The 12811-nt window shown below is 42.5% G+C and overlaps 1 protein-coding gene across 1 annotated transcript; it reads left to right on the forward strand.

Moving 5' to 3' along the window:
• The first annotated feature begins 1309 nt into the window (after nt 1-1309).
• On the forward strand, nt 1310-9390 carry LOC123073655 (uncharacterized). Its single transcript, XM_044496718.1, has 9 exons — nt 1310-1641; nt 2129-2214; nt 2908-2994; nt 5876-6484; nt 6608-6745; nt 7076-7334; nt 7555-7652; nt 7779-7997; nt 8459-9390. Exons 3-9 carry the CDS (start codon nt 2953-2955, stop codon nt 9131-9133), a joined length of 2040 nt encoding a protein of 679 aa, XP_044352653.1. The 5' UTR covers nt 1310-1641; nt 2129-2214; nt 2908-2952; the 3' UTR covers nt 9134-9390.
• Nucleotides 9391-12811: the final 3421 nt, after the last annotated feature.

Below are 12811 nucleotides of genomic sequence, written 5' to 3' on the forward strand. Positions count from 1 at the left end.
CACATGCACCCGACGCGCACGCACGCGCTTGAGCAGCCGGATCCAGCGCCCTACGCGGTCACACCCTCGCGGACGACGCCAACTAACACACACCCGCACGCACACACACGGACACATGCACACACCCTGCCACGGACCTTGAAGCGGCTCGGACCGGCGTCCGGCTCGACCAGCTCGCGCACTGGCCGCACTCACTGTGGCTTAAGTCGTAACATTCACCCCCTAAGACACGGTCTAGAGGAGCACCGGCCCGACGTTGTCGGCCTCGGCGGCGAGTGCTTGCTCTGTTGTCTCCACCTTCTTTGGCATTGTGCAGACCATGCTGCCCGTCGTTGTAGCATCGGCCATGACTCTCCCGGCGTACGCATCCAGCTCCTTCCCGTCGTTCATCCGCAACCGTTCGAACTCGGCACGGAGGGTGGAGAGTCGCGCTGCCTTCACAAGATATGCGCTGACGAAACGGACCTTGAGGCTGTCCCACACGTCTATCGCCGTCGTGTTCGTCGCGACCTGCATCAGCACGTCCTCCGCGGTGGATTTCTGACGAAGAAAGGGAGCACACGGTGGATTTCTGACGCACGAATGCCTGCCGCGGCTACAACAATTTTTCTTGAGCTGAAACTCAACACACCGTGCCACAATGTACAGGAGGGAGAGGGGTTTTATGCGTGCGCACGGACGCCCCACGCGGCGCTCCCGACACACCCACTCACTCACTCGCCAAGTCCCGCGCTCCACAGCCCGCGCACCCGACGCGCACGCACGCGCTCGACGCGGTCACACCCCCGCACACGATGCCAACTAACACACACCCGCACGCACACACCCTACGACGGACCCTGACGCGGCTTGTATATCACATGCCTGAAAGAATGTTTTTCAGGAGCTTAACTTGTAATCATGTAATACCCTCCCAGTAGATTGGTTGACCTGAGCTGAGTGGTCACTTTCAGTCTCTCAGACAGTCAATAGCTATGGTTATCTTCCGCAGCAGCAAGTCTTCAGCCAAAACTAGTGCTTCCCGAGATGCGAAAGCTTCAACAGTTTCAGGATCCGACATCCCGTTGAAGACGACAGCCGACACTCCGAGGAAACGCCCCTGGTCTTCTCTGCAGATAACACCAACAGCACCTTTATTCGATTGATTTTACCACTCCACCGTGCACATAGATTTTTGAGAATCCGGGTACGGCTGTTGCCACTTGAGCTGCATGGGTCAGTAGGGATGCGTTGAGTTTTTTTTTTTCTTTATGGCGGGCTGGATGCCCCGAGCTAGAAGTGGGACTTCCATTGACTGACCCAAAAGAAGCCCGTCAGTGGAGAAACGCTCGGCCTAGGAAAGTCGTTCGATCGATGCCCAAAGGCTTTTCCTCTCCGAACGAACGGTGGAGCACCAAAACCGAGCCGCTGCCCTTCATCTTTGGCTTCGCTATTAAGGAAAGGAAAACACAGCTCTTCTTCCCCCCGCTCCTCCACTCCAGTCCAGTACATACCATGCGGGTAGGGCGAGCGTCACCATCACTCGCCCTACTTGTTGATTTCCCGTGATTTGCAGAGAAATTCAGTTCTCTTCCCGATTGATTTCCCCTTGTTATCATCTGCTCCGAGTCTCAAACCCTAACTCGGGCTCATCCACAGCCGGTAAGCAGAGGATTTCGTCTAGTTTCCGTATCTGTTTTCGGATCTTGCTTGTTTCACTGCTTTGAAACTTGAATCGCTGTTTATTGGCTTCGATCTCTATCATACACGATGTTTTGGGATCTGTCCACCGCGTCTTCAATTAATCTGTATCAATACCCAGTTTTACTTTATCTGTTTTCGGATCTTGCTTGTTTCACTGCTTTGAAACTTTAATCGCTGTTTATGGGCTTCGATCTCTCTCATACACGATGTTTTGGGATCTGTCTGCCGCGCCTTCAATTAGTCTGTATCAATACCCAGTTTTACTTTATCAGTTTTTGGATCTTGCTTGTTTCCCCTCTTCGGATCTTGCTTGTTTTCGGATCTCTCTCATACACGATGTTTTGGGATCTGTCTACCGTGCCTTCAATTAATCTGTATTAGTACCCAGTTTTACTTGTGGCTATCTTCCCAAGATTACTAACAGTTTCACGGTTTCCCGTTCCAGGCCTGCTAATCCCAGTAGGAACCGATCCAAAGAGGGGCAGTGTCATGGATAGTTATACTAATCTACCAATTGGATCTTCCTGGAAGGTACATTGCTGGAATCCCCCCTCCCCTTCTTTTCTTGCGAGGGGTTGGCATCCCTCCATTATCATCATGTTTTATTCAGTTCAAAACTACCAGGGAGACCGCGCTTGCGCGGCTAGGTTTCATACATGCTGTTATATTTAGTATTTTTTTTCTTTTGAAAATATGGTATCACATAAATTCTCAATATAGTCATTGTATACATCTTGTGAAAACTTGATTGCACTTTGATTGCAAATATTTAGTTAAGGGCAAGTATTGACAAATTACAGAAAACACTCAAGTCGCTGCTTGGTATGTGAGAACATAGACTTATATACAGTGCTCCAAGTTCTCTTGCAGTCCTTGTTCCCTCGTGTCCTCTTCCTACCATTAATATTTGTAAATTTCTTTCATCAATAATTGAAATAGAAGCATACATATATAGTTTGCATCTGAATCAGGAGACCTCCGTTTTCTCGGTCAAAGCTGCTTCGGGCCGTGCACGTGAGATCTTCCTCTCATATACGAATATAGAACATCGACTATTATAACGCATTGTATGCGAGAGAGATCTTTCAAAACTGCTTCGATCTCTCTCATATACAATGTTTTGGGATCTGTCTACCGTGCCTTCAATTAAACTTTATGAGTTCCCAGTGTTACTTTCGCCTACCTTTCGAAGATTACTAACAGCTTCACGGTTTCCTGTTCCAGGCCTGCTAATCCCAGTAGGAACCGATCCAAAGAGGGGGGAGTGTCATGGATACTTATAGTAATCTACCAATTGGATCTTCCGTGAGGGTACATTGCTGGAAACCCCCCTCCCCTTATTTTTTTTTGCGAGGGGTTGGCATCCCTCCATTATCATCATGTTTTATTCAGTTCAAAACTACCAGGGAGACCAAGCGTTTGCGCGGCTCGGTTTCATACTGTTATATTTAATATCATTTCTTTCAAAAATATGGTATCACATAACTTCTCAATATATTCAATGTATACATCTTGTGAAAACATGATTGCACTTTGATTGCAAATATTTAATTAAGGGCAAGTATTGACAAATTACAGACAACACTCAAGTCGCTGCTTGGTATGTGAGAACAGAGACTTATATACAGTGCTGCAAGTTCTCCTCTTGCAGTCCTTGTTCCCTGGTGACTGGTGTCCTCTTCCTACCATTAATATTTGTAAATTTGTTCATCTATAATTAAAATAGAAGCATAGATAGTTTGCATCTGAATCAGGAGACCTACGTTGTCCACTCACCTTCTCGGTGAACATGCTGCAGTGGTGTTTTGTATATATAGAATTACATGCATCCACATATATCTCGACGCTCTATAGCATCCTAATGTATTGTATGGCTATTGAATAAGAAGTCTTATTATTAGTATATATATGAAAAAAAATCCCTCGCACTATCTGTACTGTTCTCTGTGATTGTTCTATGTTCTTTTTAATTTATTTCCATAATATTATCACAATTAAATTTCAAATAAATACCTTATATAATATATATTTTTTATCACTTTGTGATGAAACATTCTCTCCTTCACTCCCAATTTATGTCACTTCCTTCTCGTGCTTCACGTGTTTTTTCTACTTGGCATTCTATGGAAATATAACTCTGAGAGAGAAATGGAGCTGAGCTCACTTAATTAGAGAGTGGATGTATAGTCTTAGCACCTATATTATTCAAGCCAAACAATTAGGGATTCGTATATGGTGTACAATTATTATCAGACCTTTCGTAAATACTTCCTTCATGAAAATTATAATTACAGATAAATATCAATCAATAGTTTTAAAAGCACACGCCTTTAACTCGCTCCTCTCATAGCACTGTTTATTGTGCCCATATTATTTTTCTAAGACTTGTATATTTTGGCACAACTGAAATGCTCTTGCATAATTTACATGATGTATTAAACTAAACATGGTTGTGTTTTCTTGTAGGATACAACTTCGTACACATATTAACCTGCAAAATAACAACTCATACACGAATCGTACTGGAATCGATCTGCTATCTTTCTAGCCCGGAACATGCCTGCCTTGCATCTAATTTGGTTTTGCATATATACATTTATTTTCTCCATATTTACCATTTGATTAGCACTATAGGTATGACTGCCAAATGAATAATTGACCTACGTGGCCTACTCGTCAAACATTTCATTCCATTGTATTTTGTTTCTACATTTAGGATTTAAGTTTTGTTTGAATTTTCATATATTCTGAAGTCTAGTTTTGTAAATTTAAAATCATGCTATGGAAATAACTTTACTTTTTATGTTGATTTTCATAATTAAATTAGACATGCAAATCGTTGTCTACAGAATAAAAATTGATGTATTTATGACTATAGATTTGATACGTTGAAATCCATCAAATGCTAACTTAATACATGATCTGGGAAAGCAAGCACAAAGCAAAGCAGCAGTATAAGTTTCCTTTTTACATTGGCAGTGATGTCATCACATACATGCCAACTCCTTTTCTGTTCACGTATATGCTTGGTCAGCTCCGGATTAGTGGTCTGTCGTGCCCGATTGTGATGCGAATTTAATCTCAATCGGTATGTCAGGATCTCATGAGCATACATTATTTAATCTCGGACCTGCGTATAATTCACAGATCAAATAATTATTTAGCCCATGTGGATCAACATGGTCTTACCATGCCACTTGGCCATCTAAGCAAAATTAATTATCAGTCTAAATTCATCTGAATTCTAAAAACATCATCTCAGGCTTATAACTGATTTTGTCTTCATCTGTGCTGTTTTGCATCAACATATTTATGTAGAATAACAGAAAATGACAAATTGCATATTTGACATATTTTTTCCTGTATGTTTATCGTTGTGCGGTTCCTTCTCGTTTCTCGTATGACATGTTTGTTTCCAGTCGCACACAAATCACATTGAAATTGATATGTACCATATTCTTATCTGTTTCCATGCATGTGTTGCATGTAAGATTTTTCTTAGATCACCTGCATGTGAAGTTTATATATTTCCCGTCCACTTCATTCATTCCCTTGCTATTAATTCCATGGGTTCTCTGCCACTTTTGTCCACCACTAGTCGTTATTCATATAGGCTCTTATATGTTTTGCTTGGGCCAACTTTATTCACAGATTTAATTTTACTGTAGTTATCTCACATTTTAGTTTCAGGTTGATTTTCCTTGTATAAATATAAATGATCATTCCTGTAAAAATAATCCAGAATTTAGCTCACTTGATTGATTTATGTTGAACCTATATGAATTTTAAAAGACTATTTTTCAGTCTAAATTGTACCATTTCCATAATATATAAGGCAAATACGCAGTAGACATCGAGATAAAAATCGAAGTAGGATAATAAGACAGAGGGATATCAATTCAAGAATAGAGGTACCTGACTGGTTATCACAAATATATTTCTAATCTGATCTATACCAATAAAGTGAAGGTCCTTTAGTTTTTTTATTAGAACGAAGTGAAGCTTATTTAGGTGCAGCTTGGGTTGGCACGTGGGGTCTTGAGATTCCAGCCTTTTCAATGCTGGGATTTGTTTTCGGCCTTGCCGACCAAGAATTCTACGACTGGTTATCATAAATATATTTCTACGTTTGTCTTTTTTTAATAATATAATAAATCTTTTTGGCTAATCCACTCGTTCCTTGTTTTTTTAGGACAAAAACAATGTGCATTATAGATGTTCACCTCACCAACTTCCGCCATTTATGAAATGTCTTAGTGACAAGCAGATAGGTTTTGTCAGGAAAATTGGGTTTGAGAGCATTTTGTCAATGAAAGATTTTAAGATGGATAAAGATCTAACCCTGTGGCTGGTTGATAAGTTCAATTGTGACACCGAGGAGCTAGAATTTGACGGAGGCATATCAATTCCAGTGAGGCCCCTTGTGAAGTTTGTCCTTGGAATTCCTTCAGGACCCATCAAAGTTATAGAGGGTCTCCATGTCGACGATGCTCTCTACAAACAGTACACTTGGGATACGAGAGGGAAGAACGCGATGGAAGTGGCGGAAGAAATGTGCAGCATAACTGAGGAGGAACCATTCTGCATAGCCTTTATGATGGCGATACTTGCAATTTATCTAGCACCAAATACATCTGTGAATGTCAGCAGGTCATTTCTGGGAGCTGCTCGACAGGTTGGTAATCTCAAACAGATGGATTGGTGCAATTTGGTTGCTGATTGCCTATTCAAAGGAATCAAGGACTACAAAAAATCGGATAGATTGTTTGTCCATGTGAAGGGCTGTGTGCACATTCTGAGTGTAAGAACATTCCAACCACACTTACAGAAACTATCATTATTATGCCATAATAAACTGCTTGATTGTGCTGATGTCACATGTTAATTTACAAAATTTGTTTCCATAATTGTCATTGAGATGCAGGTCATTTTCATCGATCTTGCGAAACACCCTACACTCATAGTTCCAGATGGCTTTCCACGCTTGAGTGTTGTCACTACGGAAATGGGTTGCTTCACATCCAAATGGGTAGTTGCACATCCCTTTGGTAGCTTCCTGCCGGTAATTACTTGTGCACCACTAAATTCCGTAAGCAAATTGTGATATACTATTTATTTGAAACACAATATTCGTTATTATATGAACGTATGCCTTGTTTGAAAAGAATGTCATGCTATATAGTCTATACTGCTACATGCAATAAAAGACCCATAACAACATTCAGCCAATGAATTATTTATGTAGCATTTATTTAACCAATCTAATGACTGATCAAGTTTATTACATGTGCAAATTTATATTCGAGTTACTTTTTTCAGACGTGTTTTTTTCTTTTTCCTAAGTTGCGTATTTTGTTTGCTACAATTAATATGTGTGTTCTGATTCAAATAGGTACGTTGTCTAGAAGAGTCTGTCTATGCTCCGCTGCGTAATAACATGCCAAATGGTAACACTGTTGAAGGAGTAAAATGCTCTGATTCTCATTCAAATACTGATGCTCTGGCCGATCAGTTTGCAATCACCGACACCGATCAGAATAACAACAAGCATCCCATTTTAGCAAAACTTGGCAATGCCAGGACAACCCATAATACATCAAGCTCGCCCATTGTTGACAATGTAGTGTTAGATACACCGGCTCAATCATCAGGTACATAATCCTTCTCTATATATCGCAGGTTATATACAGATTTTACATAAACATTTTCACCCTTTAATTCGCACGATTTGTCCCAATCAACATGTACGTAACATGCTATAAACTCGGTATTGTATTATCATGAATTTGTTATCCTTGTACAATTCTCTACAGCATACATGTAAATGATTCATGAATTGAAAACAATTCCGTTTTAACATTGATTTTACAGTTGCAGCGCCCAGTTCCTTGACAGAACACATAATTTTTCCAACAAGTGGCGAGCAATTGCAGTCTGCTGGTCCTTCTGATGAACCGCATTCGGCACAAGTTTGTTCCCGCGCTTCATTTCACTTCCACGACTGTATTCTTTTAATTACATGGAAGAAACATCTCTATGTTGTTGTGGGTTCCACCTCACGATGTGATGTGTTTGCCTCCATGAATTCTATGCAGATTATGGACAGTGTGCAGGTTCCTCCGGATACCACCGTGGAAAGGCGCCGGGATTTGCTGTTGATGATGGAGAAGGACGATCGGAGCGCCAAGAAGGCACGGGTGGAGCTATCCGGGAGTGGCCAAGTGAAGCAAGCCGGAGAAGTTACCATAAAGATGGACATGAGTTTGCTTAATTGCAGCGTGTGCTCCCGCCCCATCAAGCCCCCTGTCTTCGAGGTTAATTTCTTTCACCAACTAGCAAGGTGGCCCTCGCAAATGCGAGGGCATCATGCTTAAGCCTGCCGACCATGTTTTTTATAATATATTTTTACTTCTATTTATCCTTTCATTGCATGATAGACAACAGTACTTGCATCCAAGAAGTGTTTAATGATACCAATAACCTTTAGAGCGGAGTAGTCATGCTCTGACCATTTTTTTATGGACTGCAACTTTCTTTATTTATTATTTGGAAAAATAATTAGGGCACAGGTGGGTGATTTCTTTCATCTATCATGTTAATAGGTAATTGTAGAGATCCCTTTGTTGAATTTTTTTTCTAGCATATTTCTCTATTTTTGACATGTATTGTGATTTTAGTATTTAATATTATAAGATAATAGATAGATGCTCCATCAATTTATTGTTCAATTTGTTCGAGGTCTGAGGATGTCCGTAATCGTTAAAATTTTGTGCAGTGCAATGCCGGGCACTTGGCTTGCTACAAATGCCTCATCGGGCTCCCCTATAAACTGTGCCAGACGTGTGAGCACGGCAGTGGCTTTGGCCACATCCGGTCATTGGATGCCATCATCTCCTCCTTGACAGTCAAGTGCCACCATGATGGCTGCGGGAGCTACGTCCCCTACTACGAGCTCGACGACCATCAAAGTGTGTGCCCCCATGTGCCGTGCTTCTGCACGGAGCTTGGCTGTGGCTTCGTCGGTGCACCACAGGCGCTCCTCAGCCACTTGATCGCCCTGCACGCAATGCCAGTGCACAAGGTCCATTATGGCCAAGTTCACCAGCTCCGGCTGTCGGTGCCGCGGCCACGGTGCCTGCTCCATGGGCAAGGGGACGGCAGCGTGTTCCTCCTGGTCATGGGCGTGCTTGGCGTCGTGTCTGTGGTGTGCATCAGAGCTGAGGCATCCTCATGGCCGCAGTACGCTGTCAAGCTTCAGGCGAATGGTCCGCCACCACCGAGCAGCGTAGAAGGCAGCATTTTGTTGGCCATGAAGCCAACGAGCAGCACGAGGCCCGGGGAGGTGGCCGTGGAGGAGCTGCCGTCTTTCTTGATGGTGCCGCCTACTTATCTGGTTGGTTCTGGGGCATCCAAGGAGGTGTCTCTTGACGTTCGCATTGACAAGATGTGATCCTGATCGTAACAGACTGATTGTCCTATGTTGTCCTCTTAAGTCAGTTTGAACTGGACTAGTACGTTTTTGCCAAGGAATGATGGTTTTCAGTTGCAATGCCAATGGGCGTACGCAGCAATTTACTGTAGTAGTATTTTGTTGCAGCTAGCTAGCACTCCAAATATATATGTTGCTTGATTGATCAGGATTTGGGGTAAGTTTGCCCAATCTAATTGTGATCTCTAGCTAGCACTCGAAATATATATGTTGCTTGATTGACCAAGATTTAGTTCATCGGTGTGGTTTATGTTATACACAAATTATTTTCTCCATAGCATGCCCCGGCCTATCATCCGCTTCAATCCACCGATAGGACAACATGAACACAAGAAAACACAGGACTGTGTGTGTTAACATGGACTGGATTTTGTAACAATTTTTTAGGCTGGTAAACGTGACCTCCAGTCGGCGTGCATCCTCGATCATTTGTTGGGCGATTTCGACTACACATAGTATTGTCTACTACCTCGTGGAAGGTCTGAAGGAATCTATTTGGGATACAGATCATAATGATGGACTTTTTACATGTATCTACCCAATACAAGGGTAGATCTCCTTTCTACCGGAATTGGTGGATTTTGCTAAGGATAACCCATAGCCCATGCTTCTTGGGGGTGGTGGTGGTGGGTGGGTGGGGGGGGGGGGGGGGGGGGGGGAGGGGGGGGGGTCACAGGGACACGCTCCTGCGCATCCGTCTGCTGCTGTCGATGTCCATCGTGATCCGAAAGCTAAACTTGTCTTGTTTCCACTCATAAGGGATGAAAACTAGAAAATCCTGTGAAATTCACAGGGACACACACCAGCGCATCCGTCTGTAGCCGTCGATGTGTGACGTGATCCAAAAACTTGTTTCCGCTTATAAGGAATGAAAAATATATGAAATATTCCTATCATCAGATTCCTAGAACAAGGGGATAGTTTTCAGTGTCATGCCTTTCCGGTGATATGGTTTCTTCATTGTGCTTTTTCATCATCTTGTTTCTTAATTCATTTGACATCCGCCCAACTATCGTCATCTTCATGTTCTATCACATCAGAAATTCATCTGATGGTTCTTTCTACTGCGAATTCAGTGACTCTTTATTCCATGTCATTATTGTGATACGACATATTATGCCATTTTCCATAGAATCCTCATTCTGTCCTTACCTCTTAACTTACATATACCACAGCGATTGCATTCTTCGAACTACAATGATTGATCTTATATTTGATTTTATTCTTACTTGTAAACTATTAGATCTTATTTCCTTATGTTGGGTTATACCAAACTTGTAATGTAACTTGCCTTTCGTTTTTTTTTCTATCTGATTCTGATTTAACTTTTCAGTTTTTTCCTCCCAAACTCGCGGAACGAAAATAATCCTGCCTACTTTCATTATTCCAAACATACTGTACAACAACGTTTTGTTGTCTCACACATTATAATTATTTTAGTTCTTCTTCCTCCGGCACCGCACATATTGTTCCTTCGACTTACAAGGCATTTATTTTTGTGGTCCCAACTAAGCTTGCTCCACAGAAGTATAAACTCCTTTGTACATCCTATCCTCTCCTCCATTCTAGCTCTTGGTTTCTGCTGTCGTCCTGTAGATCTACTCTCTTTTCACTTGTACTCCCGTCGGTCACTGCAATTTCACTGCTCGAAGCATCGGCACCAGCAACAGTTAGTGCCGCTGTTCATTTGTCATTGCTCTCCTCACTCTCCATAGTCGAGAAAACCCCAATGGAGTTGAACGCAATGCATGAGATCCAGGCAAAAATGCATGTATCCTGCTTAGCCTTCTTCAAATAAGGGTGCACATGTTTCTTTTGTGCTGATGCTCTGTTCATATCCGTAATACGTGCACCGGAATAACGATGCATAAATTCTTTTCTTGGCTTGATGTTAGGGTTCTCATTCATAGTGCCCAATGTGGAAGGACTCACAAGGTCTGTGTGGCCTTGCCCAGACGGCTGACACCTTCAATCTTACTCTACCGCAAGACTTTGTATATCGCACGGTATCTTAGTACAATCCCCGTTGTCTCGTCCATACGGTTAGGGTTTTTGAAATATTTGTCCACTCATTTTTCTTGAAGTTGGAACTATATATGAAGTAGTGTTTGGAACTATCACATTTGAGTCCGTGTACTATTTGGAACTATCATATTTGAGCCTACGTACCTGTGAACTAGTGTTGCGTACTGTTTGGAATTATCATATTTGAGTCTATGCACTATTTATTATTATGACTTAGAATTTGTGTTATGATATCGTAAGAGAGTATTGTTGTTATTGTGTGACCAATTGTGTTGTTGTGATTCATTTCTAGAATATTAATTATTTTATATCGCATATTCATTCAATTATCATCACATGTGAGCATATTTCATTTTTGAGTCATGTATAACAAGGTAAAATCTTCATGGCAATGTAGCTATGCAATTCCATATTTTATCATCCAAACAAGATTTGGTTTGAAACATCAGAGACATTTCAGTTTGCTTAGTGAATTGGAAGTCCAAATCAATTACGGAGCTCTCCAATACGGACATCCAAACAAAGCACGAGGGTTGAAATCCTCCCAAGAAAAGCAAATCTTTTGAGTCAAAAAAGAGGCTCTATATGAAAATGAAGAGTTCCTGTCGGTTTCCTTGAGAAGAGATTCTCACTGGTGGACATGCGCCTGCAATGGAGATGATGAGTGAGTGACTAGCTCATCTGAATGCAAAAGCCAGCCATTTCTCCGCTCTTGTAGTGTGGCTTCCTGAGGAAGGGACTCCAACCCAGCCATCTCAAAAACAAGTACGAGGCCCTTCTTCTTCACCGCAAGGTTGGCTGGATCTTTTTTCTCCAGATTCACACTAGCTTTCTTATTACCGGCGAGGCGACGCGATGTTCCCCCGCAAGTGGCGTTTCTTCCCCAGCGGGTGCAAGATCCACGACCCCTTCATCTTCGTAGCCGTTAACATCCCCCTCATGGCCTCGCTGGCCAGCAACACGGACTACGACGGCGACTGATACATCTCCAACGTATCTATAATTTTTTTATTGTTCCATGCTATTGTATTATCATGCTTGGATGTCTTTATATTCATTTTATAGCAATTTTATATTATTTTTTGGGACTAACCTATTGACATAGTGCCAAGTGTCAGTTGATGTTTTTTGATTGTTTTTTACTTCGCAGAATATCCATATCGAACGAAGTCCAAATGCCACGAAACTTTTTGGAGATTTTTTTCTACCCAGAAGCCAACTTGGGAGCCAAGGAAGCACCTGAGGGGAGGCCCGTGGGGCCCACAACCCACCAGGGCGCCAGAGGCCCCTGGCGCGCCCAGGTGGGTGGTGGGGCCCACAGGAGTCCTCTCGACCGCCTCTCAGCTCTATAAATACGCAAATATTCCAGAAACCCTAGGGGAGTCAACGAAACACAATTCCAGCCATCGCAAGTTCCAGAATCACGAGATCCAATCTAGGGCCCTATTCCGGCACCTTGCCGGAGGGGAACACGATCACAGAGGGGTTCATCATCCTCATTGGTGCTCCTCCGATGATGCGTGAGTAGTTCACCATAGACCTATGGGTCCGTAGGCAGTAGCTAGATGGCTTCTTCTCTCTCTTTTTGATTCTGAATACAATGTTCTCCTCGAT

The sequence above is a fragment of the Triticum aestivum genome, chromosome 3D (genome assembly GCF_018294505.1).
Source record: "Triticum aestivum cultivar Chinese Spring chromosome 3D, IWGSC CS RefSeq v2.1, whole genome shotgun sequence".
NCBI lineage: Eukaryota > Viridiplantae > Streptophyta > Magnoliopsida > Poales > Poaceae > Triticum > Triticum aestivum.

Excerpts from the sequence above, each read along its gene's own strand:
- LOC123073655 (XM_044496718.1), top strand. The coding sequence starts at position 2,953 with ATGGATACTTATAGTAATCTACCAATTGGATCTTCCGTGAGG. Across the intron at positions 6,746-7,075 it reads CCTTTGGTAGCTTCCTGCCG|GTACGTTGTCTAGAAGAGTC; the intron begins GTAATTACTTGT and ends TGATTCAAATAG. Across the intron at positions 7,653-7,778 it reads ATGAACCGCATTCGGCACAA|ATTATGGACAGTGTGCAGGT; the intron begins GTTTGTTCCCGC and ends AATTCTATGCAG.